The 12,863-nt window shown below is 39.5% G+C and overlaps 1 protein-coding gene across 1 annotated transcript in view; it reads right to left on the reverse strand.

Annotated features, from left to right (window-relative positions):
* The window catches only part of DNAH17 (dynein axonemal heavy chain 17), a 280,684-nt gene that overhangs the window by 184,936 nt on the left and 82,885 nt on the right, over positions 1-12,863 (reverse strand). Inside the window, exons 26-30 of the mRNA XM_069076039.1 lie at positions 12,111-12,233; positions 10,718-11,065; positions 9,285-9,376; positions 8,164-8,290; positions 5,352-5,504 (exon numbers count right to left, since the gene is read on the reverse strand). Of these exons, the coding sequence (XP_068932140.1) occupies positions 5,352-5,504; positions 8,164-8,290; positions 9,285-9,376; positions 10,718-11,065; positions 12,111-12,233 (843 nt within the window). The remainder of the gene's footprint in view (positions 1-5,351; positions 5,505-8,163; positions 8,291-9,284; positions 9,377-10,717; positions 11,066-12,110; positions 12,234-12,863) is intronic.

A 12,863-nucleotide genomic window follows, 5' to 3' on the forward strand; every position in this document is an offset into this window, starting at 1 on the left:
TGATGCAGTGAATAGAGCACTGGCCCTGGAGTCAGGGGGACCTGAGTTCAAATCCGGCCTCAGACACTTAACATGAAAACTAGCCATGTGACCTTGGACAAATCACTTAACCCCAATTGCCCTCCAAAAAGAAAAAAAAGAAATGATATCTCCCCCAAAAGAGAAGGGGTGAGAAAGAGGGATGTACCGGAAGAAGGGGGAGGGAGAGGCAAAAATGGGAAAAAAATTTTCACAAAAGAAGCATACAAGAAAGAGCTTTAACAATAAAGGGGAAAAAGTGAGGTGGGTGGACAATGCTTGAACCTCACTCTCCCTGGAATTGGTTCAAAGAAGGAAGAACATATACATATATGTATGCTCTCAGTTGTGTATAGAAATGTAACTTACCCATTAGGGAAATAGGAAGGGAAAGGGATAAGAGAAAGGTAGAATGGGGTAGATGATAAAAGGGAGGGCAAATTAAAGGAGGCAGTATGGTTACTAGAAAAACAGATTTTTGATAAAAGGACAGGATAAAAAGAGAGAGGAAGAAATAGAAGAAAATGGGATGAAAGTACAGGAATCATAACTGAATGGGAATGGGATGAGCTCAGTCACACAATGGAAGCAGATAGCAGAATGGATTAGAAAAAAGAAACAAACAACTGCATACAAATCCAAAAATCCAACACTGTATACAAAAGACATACTTGAAAAATAAAAGACACAGGGGCAGTTAGGTGATGCAGTGAATGGAGCATCAACCCTGGAGTCAGAAGGACATGAGTTCAAATTTGACCTCAGACACCTGACACTTAACTGTGTGACCTTGGCCAAGTCACTTGACCCCAATTGCCTTGCCTTCACCCCTCCAAAATAAAAAAGACTAGGGGTGGGTAGGTGGCACAGTGAATAGAGCACCATCCCTGGAGTCAGGAGGACCTGAGTACAAATCCAGCCTCAGATACTTAACACTTACTAAGCCTGTGACCTTGGGCAAGTCACTTAACCCCAATTGCCCTGCCCTCCCCCCTCCAAAAATCAAAAAGGACAACAACAACAAAATAAAAACACAGAGTTAAAATAAAGGGCTGGAGCAGAGTTTAATATATTTCATCAGAAGTAAAAGAGGAAAGGGTAGCAATCCTCATCTCAGACAAAGCAAAAGCAAAAATTGACTTAATTAAAAGAAATAATCAGGAAAACTACATTATGCTAGAAAGTCTCATAGATAATGAATATTAAAAAAATTGTAAGCAGGTTTCTCTGATAAAGGCCTTGTTTCTCAAATATATACTAAGTATAGAACTGAGTCAAATTTATAAAAATAAAAGCCATTTCCCAACTAATAAATTGTTAAATAAAATGAACAAGAAATTTTCAGAAGAAGAAATCAAAGCTTTTTATAACCACATGAAAAATGCTCTAAATAACTATTGATAAGAGAAATGCAATTAAAACAACTCTGAGTTACCACCTCACACCTATCAGAAATGACAAATGCTAGAGGGAATGAGGGGGAAATAAGTGCACCAATGAATTACTGGTGGAGTAGTGAACTGATCCAACCATTCTACAGAATAAATTGGAAAGAAGCCCAAAGGGCTATAAAACTGTAAAACCTTTAACTTAGCAATACCACTCCTAGCCAAAGAGATCAAAAAGAAAGGAAAAAGACCTATATGCACAAAAATATTTATAGTAGCTCTTTTTGGGGTGGCAAAGAATTGGAAAGCGAGGGGATGCTCATCAATTAGAGAACTGCTGAATAAGTGGTAACATATAATTGTTATGGAGTACTATGTGCTATGAGGTAAGCGGGATGGTTTCAGGAAAACATGGGAGGACATAAATGAACTGGTGCAAAGTGAAATGAGAAGAACCAGGAGATCATTATGCATAGTAACAACAATGTTGTAATGATGATCAACTGTGAAAGATTTAGTTATTGGGATCAATACAATTTCCAACATAATTCCAAAGGACTCGTGATGAAAAAATGCAAGCCACGAGGGGGGTGTCAAGATGGCAGAGTAGAAGCAGGACCTCTGTGTGGCTCTGGCTTCCACCTTCCCCAATCCATGTAAAAGGGGACTCTGAACAAACTTTGGAGCTGCAGAACCCACAAAATGACACAGAGAAGCTAACCTCCCACTGAGAACAGCCCGGCAGGCCAGCAGCAAGTGGCCAGTGCAGCGCTTTGGGAGCTTTAGCCCCAGGGCGGACCTGACCAGCCACCGGCCAGAGGGACTCCAGATCAGCAACAGCTGTGGCCGTTTCCAGATTTATCAACACGTAGATGCAAAGGACAAAGTGAGAGGTCAGTGCAGTCTGGACTTTGGGACCAGTAGTTGGGAGAGCTTTGGCTTTTGCCCCAGGGGCGAGAAGCCCCTGAGATGCCTTGGCTCAGCCTGTGCCACGTGGCAGCTTCAGCTCCTGGCCTGCAGAGTGTAGGGGGACCAAGCACCAGTCTGAGGGGTAATCGCTCTTGCTTTAATCTGCTTGGATCTGGATTGCAGTCTAGGGTGGAGATCCTGGGGTGTGTGTCCAGCTTGCCAGAGCATGTGGAGACCTCAGAGAGGGCACCCAACTAATACCTCTGGCAGCTGAGAAAACCCCAGCATTTGGGACAAAAACTCCCCTGTCTGGTGGCAGAGTCCTACTGTGGCAAAAAGCCCAGAGGTCAAGTGACTGAGGGGCGAAATGACCAGGCAAAGGAAGCAAAACAAACAGAAGAACCCAACATTAGATTCCTATTTTGGGGACAAAAAGGAACAAAGCATGGAACAGGATGAAGACAGTGAAGTCAGAACTCCTGCACCAAAAGCCCCAAAGGAAAATACGAGCTGGTTACAGGCCATTGAGGACTTTAAGAAGCAGATAAGAGAAGTGGAGGAAAAATTGGGAAGAGAAATGAGAACGATGCAAGAAAATTGTGAAATGAGACTCAACAGCCTGACTGAGGAAAACCATACCTTAAAAAACAGACTAACTCGATTGGCAAAAGAGGCTCAAAAAGGCAATGTGGAGAGGAATGCCTTAAAAAGCCGAATTTGCCAGATGGAAAAAGAATCTCAAAAGCTCACTGAAGAGAATCATTCCCTCAGATTTAGAATGGAGCAAAGGAAGCTAGTGACTTTATGAGAAATCAAGATGATGTTAAAAAAGATCCAAACAAATGATAGAAGGCAATGTGAAATATCTCATGGGAAAAAAACACTGACCTGGAAAATAGATCCAGGAGAGATAATTTAAAAATTATTGGACTACCTGAAAGCCATGACCAAAATAAGAACCTAGAAATCATCCTCCAAGAAATTCTCAAGGAAAATTGCCCTGATGTTTTAGAACCAGAGGGCAAAATAGAGGTTGAAAGAATCTACTGATCACCTCTTGAAAAAGATCCCAAAAAGAAAATTGCTAGGAATATTATAGCCAGGTTGCAGAATTCCCAGATCAAGGAGAGAATATTACAAGCAGCCAGGAAGAAACAATTTGAGTATTGTGGAAACACAATCAGGATAACCTAGGATCTGGCAGCTTCTACACTGAGGGATTGAAGGGCCTGGAATAGGATATTCCAGAGGGCAAAGGAGCTGGGATTAAAACCAAGAATCCCCTACCCAGCAAAACTGAGTATCCTGTTTCAGGGGAAAATATGGTCATTCAGTGGAATAGAGGACTTTCAAGCATTCTTTTTTGTTTTTGTTTTTGTTTTTTAAGCAATTGGGGTTAAGTAACTTGCTCAAGATTACACGGCCAGTTATTTCTGGGTGTGGTGCTAAGTATCAGAGCCCGGATTTGATCCCAGGTCATCCCGACTCTGGGGCCAGTGTTCTTACTTGCTGTGCTACCTGGCTGCCCCTCAACATTCTTTATGAAAAAACCAGAGTTGAATAGAAAATTTGACATTCAAATACAAGAAGCAAAAGAAGCCTGAGAATGTAAACAGGGAAAAGAAATCATAAGTCACTTATCAAAGTTGAACTATTAACATTCCTACATGGAAAAATTATCATTGTAACTGATGAAACTTTTCTCAGTATGAAAATAGTTGAAGGGAATATATGTGTGTGTGAGTGTGTGTGTATTGGAGGGTATATAGGTGTATGAATACATATGTGAATGTGTGTATATATGTTTAGAGGTATACATAGATAGAGAGCACAGGACCAATTTAATAGGAAGGGATGATATTTAAAAGGTGAAATTAAGAGGTGAGAGAGGAACATAATGAGGAGAGATGGAGACAGACAGAATGGGGTAAACTATCTCATAAAGAAGAGGCAAGGGAAAATGGTCACAATGGTGGGGAAGAATAGGAAGCAAAAGGGAATGGGTCAACCTTATTCTCATTGAATCTGGCTTGGAGAGGGAATGACATACACACTAAATAGGGTATCTCACCCTACAGGAGAGTAGGGGGGAAGGGGATGAGTGAGGGGATGATAGAAGGGAGGGCAGGCTAGGGGGGAGGGAAATTGGAAGCACTCACTTTTGAAAAGGGAAGGGATCAAAGTAGAGAATAGAACAAGTGGGTGATGGGATAGGAGGGAGGGAAATATAGTCAGTCTTTTACAATATATCTACTATGTTAATATTTTGCATTAGCTACACATGTACAACCTATACTGAACTGCTTATCTTCCCAGTAAGGGTGGGTGACAAGGGAGGAAGTGAATGAATCTGGAATCAAATGTTTAAAATTATATATATACTATTATTAATACTATTTTACATGTAATTGGGAAAGAAGATATACAGGCACTGGGGCATAGAGATCCACCATGCCCTACTGGAAAAGTCTAAGGGGATATGGCAGAAGATATGGGAGAGAACATATTGGAGGAGGGGATATCTTGTGAGACTGCTATTTTGGGGTGGTGAGTAGGGGAAAAACTTGGAGAAAATTTGTAACTCAAAGTCAAATCAGAAGTTAATAAAGCATTTGAAAAAAAAAATGCAAGCCACCTCACAGAGAGAACTGATGATCTCTGAGTGCAAATTGAACTATTATTTTCTCACTTTTTTCTTTTTCTTGCTTTTTTTTGAAATATGGCTAATATAGAAATATGTTTTGCATCATTTCACATGTAATTGATATCAGATTGCTTGCCTCTTCAGTGGGTGGGGAAGGGGGTAGAAGAGAGGGAGAGAATTTAGAACTCAAAATTTTAAAAAAGGTTCAAAATAAATAAATCATAAATTGGAGTATTTAAAAAAAAAGAGAGTCTGTAATGGTTTCCATCCTGATCTACATGTATTCATCTCCAAGTTGCATATCTCTTTGGCACTTCAAAGAATACACAAACAGAACCATCTTATGCCTGCCTAATAACAGACTGCTAGGCATACTTACTGTGTAAACTTACCTGTCCTGACAAGTCACATTCCTTATCAAAGTCCACATATTCCTCTTCCTTGCTAAACATTCCCAAGCCTATTTTCACAGGTTTCTCTTCCTCATCTAGCTGGAATTTCAGTCTACACAAACTATCAAAGAGTTTGGACAAATGGTGGCCAACCTAAGCAAGAGAAAACAAATTAAATACTCTATATTTTGAAGTTTTAGTGACACTTTTGGTTGTTTATACATGTCATTTCTCAATATATCTCCATCCATTGAACCCTTCCCTTGTAACAAAGAAAAATTTTCAAGCATTACCAAGTGACAGAGGAACCACATCCAACAGCATAACATTCCATATTTATGACCCTCATAATTCTTCTGAAAGTGAAGTAGGATATTATTTGTTCTCAGGGACCAAGAAAAATGATTGCAATTAATCTGTGTTCAGTTGCATTTTCATTTTATTTACATTATTTAGTGTTTAATTTCTCATTTATTAATATTAATATAACTATTGTATATATTATTATCTTGGTTCTACCCTTTTCTTTTTTTCTTTTTTAAATTTATTTATTTTTAGTTTTCAACATTCATTTCCACCAGATTTTGAGTTACAAATTTTTCTCCCCAACTTTCCCCTACCCCCACCCCAAAATAGCAAGCCTATTGAATACCCCTTCCCAATCTGTTCTCTCTTATAACTTCTACCCTTTTCTTTTTGTCTCAATGCATACCTTACTCCCCATGTTTCTCTGAATATATCATATCTAGAGGCAGAGAGGGGGCATGATGGAGAGAGTGTTGGACCTGGAGTCAAGAAAACTTGAGTTCAAATCTGGCCTCAGACACTTACTAGCTATGTGACTGATGAGGGTTGGCTATTAGGTTCAGCAGGGACTCTGATCTTATCTTAAGACCAGAACCTGGGATTCAGTCTGGAAAGAATTCAACTCAAGCCTAATTGGAGTCAGAGTTGTAAAAGTTTATTATACGCCTTACAGTGGGCAAGGATCTTTAGGGGACCTGCAAGCTTAAAGAAGACACAGGCATAGCTTTTAAAGAGTTAAGGCTATTCATTAGATGTCAATTAGGCTGACCAGGGGAGAAGAGGGTGGGATTAGGGAGGAGTTAAGGTGGGGCTAATGTGGGGTTGGTGTTTAAAGGGGCATGCATGCTTTATGTAACTGCACAGGTGTAGTACCCATAATTCACTGGGAAAAAGCCCACGGGGAGGGGGGAACTACCTGGAGGTATAGTTTTAGGCTTGAAATGTCACTAAGTCAGCAAGCAATCAAGGGCTGATGGAGAAGTCCCCAGTCTGCCACCCATCAGTGTCATGCTTGACAGGATTGATGTCTGGGAATCAAGGTTAGGGAGAGATAATTGCTTAAGGAGTTAACCTAGAAAGGGGGTATGGAAGGATTCATGGGAGCAATGAGACACTATACAAGGGGGAGATAATAGTTGCCTAAGCTGGAATGTTTATAGATACTTTGGTGAAGGATTGATAGGTATAGCTTGTTAGTGTTCCAAGGCTGAGATAAACAATTCAGGAGTTGTTTCTGGGCAGAGTTAATGCTTTGAAGCTAGGCAGAGTGCAGGTAGGGGGAAGGGGCAGAGTTAATGTTCTGTGACTGGGGGGGGGGGGGGGGGGGGTAGTGTGATTTTACAGACTGGTTTTACAAATTGCTGTTACAATTTTACAAACTGGTTTTACAAATTGATGTTATAGATATAGATCCCAAGCACCCCATCATAACTTTGGACAACTCATTTAACCTGTTTGCCTGAGTTTACTCAACTGTAAAATGGGTATAATAGCATCTTCCTCCCATGGTTGTTGTGAGGATAAAATGAGATATAATATATTTGTAGAGCACTTTGCAAACCTTAAAGTACCATATAATGAATTGTTGTTATCATCATCATCATTTCTTAGCATCATAGTACTATAGGATCACAGATACAGAGGTAGAAAGAATTTCAGAGTCCAACCCCCTTAATTTTTCAGATAAGGAAATTGAGACACTGAAAACTTAAATGACTTACCCAAGGTCATACCGGTAGTAAGTGTCAGAGGCAGGATTTGGACTCAGACCCTCCGACTCCAGAATAATTACTCTTTCCATTGTTACTTTATGTTATGATAACATTCTGTTACCTCAATATACCACAATTTGTTCAGTCATTCCCCATCAATAGGCACTCATTTGTTTCTAGTGAGTTGTTTGTTTGCTACTATAGAAAGTGCTACTACAAATATGTTAGTATATAATGGACTTTTATTTTTATCTTTGACCTCCTTGGTCAAAAGAGTATAATATTGTCACATTTGATAATATTGGGAATAAGGAAGAGGTAGAATTCCAGGCTGTACAGTCAGTCAGCCCTAGCAGGAGAACCCTGAGAAACCAGGGTGACCAGAACTCAAGTCCAAGGTGGGATTTGAGACTTGGGACTGTACTGTATAGGAACTAAGCAAAAATGTGAACCTAACCCCCTTTTTCTCCCTCAGGTATGAAGTGGTACAGGGAGGGATTATGTCCCCAGGTCTTGGCTTAACATTTTTATGTACATTCTTGCTATACCTTTGAAGCATTCCTTTTAAAAGCAAATCTTTTAAATGGTTACATTGAACTACATTGAACTGGGGACACAAGGGACCCCTATAATTGGGAAAATGCCATTGGTGGGGGCAGAAGTCAATGAAAGAGAGCCTAGGCAGTCCCAAATCCTCTTAAGGGTTACTGAATGACTCTGGAGGAGAGGTAAATGTAATATGCCTGGCCTTCAGGCAGTGGAGGCCTGAAGAGTAATACTATTATACTACATACCTCTACTGGGTCATTTCCATTGGATAAAATGTCTAGCAGGTCAGCAGAAGACACAAAGTAGAACCTGGGGAAAGCCAGTCTTTTTGTCTCTAAGTATTCTGCCAAAGCTTTTTCACAAAGTGCCAAACTAGAGCAAAGGAAAGAGGAAGGCAACTTAATTATGCTCTAATTATTTTTCTACTCTTTTCCAGAAAACACATTGGACTAACAATTGCAGAGGTGCATAGCTCCATATTCACAAAGTCGGATTAACTAAAGGAGCCTGGACTAAGTTCTATTAGTGCATTTACTGCTGCACGTGTAGTTTCTTGGAATCAGATTTGGAGTGATAGGAAGCATATTGTTCAATGTTGATAATAAAATTTTAGTCTTGACTGCTAAAATGAAATTTTTGTAATTCAATTAAAATCAACACACATTAACTGCCCACTATGCGCTGCCCACTCTGTTGGGCACTGGGGATGCTAGGGAAAGTGAAAACAAGGATCTTGTTGTTTGTCCTTCCTTTCAAAGAGGACCAATGACACCATAGGGGTGGAATCTTGATTTGCACATGAATTGGATTTAAGTGAGGCAGAGTTATAAAAAGTTGTCAGCCTCACTTCTTGCCAGAGTCACCTAACTCCAGTGGCAAGACACAAGTCAGAACAACTAATCATGGCCCAGGGTGCAGTGGATGACCTTGGTATCTTCCATGTCTGTTAAAAACCTAATATGTGCCAGGCACTATGCTACGCACTGAGCATACAAAGAAAGGCAAAAAAAATACAATTTATATTCTCAGAGAGCTCATGGTTTAATAGGGGCTGGGGTGGGGACAACATGCAAACAATGATCAAGACATAAATACAGGATAATTGGAGCTAATCAATGGTAGGAAGGTATTAGCATTAAGGGGAATGTGGAAAAGGGAATTAAATAATCCCTGCCTTCAAGGAGAAGGGGAAATGCAAACATAGCAATTAACTGCAAATCAACCAGAACTAAGAGAACTGAATTTTTTCATGATTTTGCCAAATGATTAGACCAATACAACTGGTTAACTCTGAGCTAGCTTTTTTTTGGGTATTGTCTTGTCATGTTTGTTGAATGCCTCCCTTAGTAAAGGTCACAATGCTCACCTCTTTTGCAAAGACTCAAGTTTGTTAAGAAGGCCTGGTTTATTAGTTGCTTCAACAACATTGGGTGTTTTGATAGCATCTTCCATCACCTCCTGTGGAGAAAAGACATCCCATTGGTGAGTTAGGAGCCATGGTTTCTCCCAGAGGCAAGACATGAACTAGATTCACCTTTTATAAAATCAAAATGCCAATGCCCAGAAGGAGGAGGTCATTCCACCACTGGATGAAGATGTGGAATCCATTCTAGAGCCTCCTGCTGTGGGGACAGAAGTCAAAGATTCTTGACTTAGGTCTTGTTCTGCTATCTTGATCTGGGAGATACTGAGGACTTTGGAGTTGGGGTAGCAAAGCTGGGCAGTTACTTAGGATGCAGCACAATCTTTGTACATAGTTTTGTCTAGACTTGTGATTTCATTCCTTTCCAGCAACGCAACTCTCTTTACTACTTCAGGTCAGCAACGGTTAGGTAGCTTAGAATTGTATTTTTGTTGTTCAATCATTTTTCAGACACTCGTGACCCCATTTGGTTTTTTCTGGGCAAAGATACTGGAGCAGGTTTGTCATTTCCTTCTAGAGGTCATTGTACAGATGAGGCAATGGGTGCCCAGGGTCACACAGCTAGTAAGTGTCTGAGGCCAGATTTGATCTCCCTAAGATGAGTCTTCCTAAGCTTCAGGCCTGGCACTCTATCCACTGTGTCACCTAACTGTCCTGAGAGTTGCATAGAATTGTCTGGTGGTAGTGAGAAGCTGTAACTTGAACAGGGTCAGTATGGATGTTTTGGAAGCAGGACCCAAACCCAGGTCTTGCTGACTCTAAGCCTGGCTCTCTATCCATCATGTCACACTGTTTCTCACTTTTTAATATTGCTTTTTATTAGGCTATGTATTTTTTACTCTCCATGGTGGGTATTTATTTTGTGGTTAAGTTAGTATGTGTTTTGGTAAAGGCTGAAAGTCTTAAATGGACAGTAACAGAGACAAGGAATAATTTTCACACTTTGCCTAGAGTTGTTAAGCGTGACTTGCCCAAGGTCACACAGCCTGTAAGGAGCAGACACAAGACTTCAATCCAGGTCTCTATATCATACTACTCTATAAGGGTTTTCAGAGATCATCAGATTTGGAAGGGAACTGAGAACCCATATGATCCAAACCATATCTCAACAAGAATTCCCTCTACATTAGACCCAATAAGTAACCATCCAGATTTTGTGAAGATCTCCAGTGATGGGGGAGCCACTACATACTGGGACAATTCTCATTGCTAAGTTAAGATTTTTTTTCCTTACATCAAACCTGATTTTACCTTTTTGTAATTTTCATCTTTTCTTCTGACTACCCATCCTAGGTACCCATCTGACTTCCCTGCCATATTCGTTTGTTTGTTTATTTGTTTATTTTAACATGCTCAAGCAGGAACTTTTTGCCTACCTTAAAATCTCGATCAATATCATCAAAACGTTGTGAATCCTCCGGGAGTTGAGCTCGAATGTCTTCTGACCCAATGAAGATACTCTCTAAATGGCTCCAAGTTCTCTGCACTTCAAACCAGATGGAAATGACAGAGTCAGCTGTTGATAGTTTTTTTTGCCAGCTTGTCACCTCTTTCAAAAAATGGGCAAGATACTTGGATGTCAGCAATGTTTGAAGTTGCACTTGGTTATCTTCCAGAGTTTCAATCAGACTTTCATCTGATTTCAGCATCATGGTTCCAGTTCTGGGGTGGGGTTCATGTTCAAATTCCATGGTAGACCAGGTACTATCCAGTGATCTCAAAACCTTTTAATTAATATAAATAAATATACATCAGTATACCTAGCTCCTTTTAACATGAAACTTCGCAATGACCCCAAGCATTAGCAGAATTATTTTTCTACAATATGTGAAAATCTAAATTGAGTGATTATTCAAGTTATAAAAGGCTTCTTTACTTTATTACAAGACTTACTTATCTCAGGCTTCCTTTAATTAAGAATTTTTCCAATGACTTTAAAATGTATATTAACATATCACTGACTACTTGACAAAAACTTCAAGTAGAAGTATTAGGAATCACTGTAATTTGAAAAGCAGAAATGAAAATGAAGTATCTCTGAAGTCATAATGCAAATCAGTGGGAAAATAGGATTCAATCTATTTAAAAATTCAATTTGTACACTTCCTAGGAATATATCTCTTGGAAGTGAGCTACTCCTTGTAGCTTGAAAATAAATTCTGCTTCTCTCTACAGAGGTGGGAAGTTCATTAGTGTTGCACACTGCACATATTTTCAGACTTTGTTGATGAGTTATGCTGAATTTTTCCTTTTTTATCCTCCAAAATATTATTTATTATATGAGAAGATTTTCTGGGAAGGGGATTGACAGGCATACTGGGGAAATATAGTGATGTAAAAAACAAGAGATATTTTAAAAGTGATTTAAAAAGAAAAATTTTGTCTGAAATTGTAACTGTTGGTGAGGTTTTCTAAGTGTTTCTCTAATTGGGTGGGTAAAATAAGGTATGGTTTAACTTCAGCTTATTGAAAAGATACATGAACACTGAGCAACAGATGAAATGACGTTGAATTCCAGTACAACTGTTGGAATCATCTGATTTTAAGGAAGGAGTTTAGTTAGTCCAACGAAAATGGGTTGGTTTTGGAGTCAGATCATTAAGGATCAAATCCCCTCCTCAGACTCATTACCCACGGGATTTTGTGCAGGTCACTTTTATACTTCTGTAGGCTTCAGTTTCTTCATCCTTAAATGAAGGGGTTTAACTAGATGGTCTCTAAGGTACCTTAGAGCTATAAAGCTTTGGTCTTCATTTAGTTAAATCATACCTTTTCCATCCCAGACTCCTTCACAGCCTTGTCTACAATACCACGAACCTCATCTTCATATCTGTGCAGATTCAACTGTAGTAAATCGGCCAAAGTAGTTTGGTCTGACATTTCAAATCTCACCTAGGACCAAAGGTTATTTCCAAGATCATTAATGTGTATCATTTTCAAGGACACAATCTTTATCATTATATCACATCTACAATCTAAAGAAATTGCTAGCATTTGAATACTTCAAAGAAATCAACCATGAAAAATTACTTCATTAATTTGTCAACACTTTGAGGGTAGGAACCATGACTTGTAGTTTTTTGTATACTGAACACTTCTCACAGTGCCTTGAAAATAGTAGGTGCTTCAGTAAAGGACAGAACCTGGGACTTGGAGTCAAGAAGCCCTGAGCTCAAATCCAGATTCAGACACTGATCCCAAGCAAGTCACTTGACCTCTGTCTACCTCAGTTTCCTCATCTGTAAAATGAGCTGGAGAAGGAAATGGCAAACCACTCCAGTATCTTTACCAAGCAAACCCCAAATGACTTATAAACTCCAGAGGCTTCCTATTGCCTCCAGCTTCAAATACAATTATACTCTGTTTAACATTTAATGCCTTTTATAAACTTTTCCTCCCTCCCCTTTCTATTCTTCTTAAAGATTACTTGCTGCCAAATATCTTTGATCTAATGACACCTGTCCTCCTGGATGTTCCACAAAGTGCCCGGAATTTTCACTGATTGCTCCCCAAGCCTAGAAT

The sequence above is a fragment of the Petaurus breviceps genome, unplaced genomic scaffold (assembly GCF_028583685.1).
Source record: "Petaurus breviceps papuanus isolate PSGF00001 unplaced genomic scaffold, PetGlider_PUasm1.0 90925, whole genome shotgun sequence".
Lineage (NCBI taxonomy): Eukaryota > Metazoa > Chordata > Mammalia > Diprotodontia > Petauridae > Petaurus > Petaurus breviceps.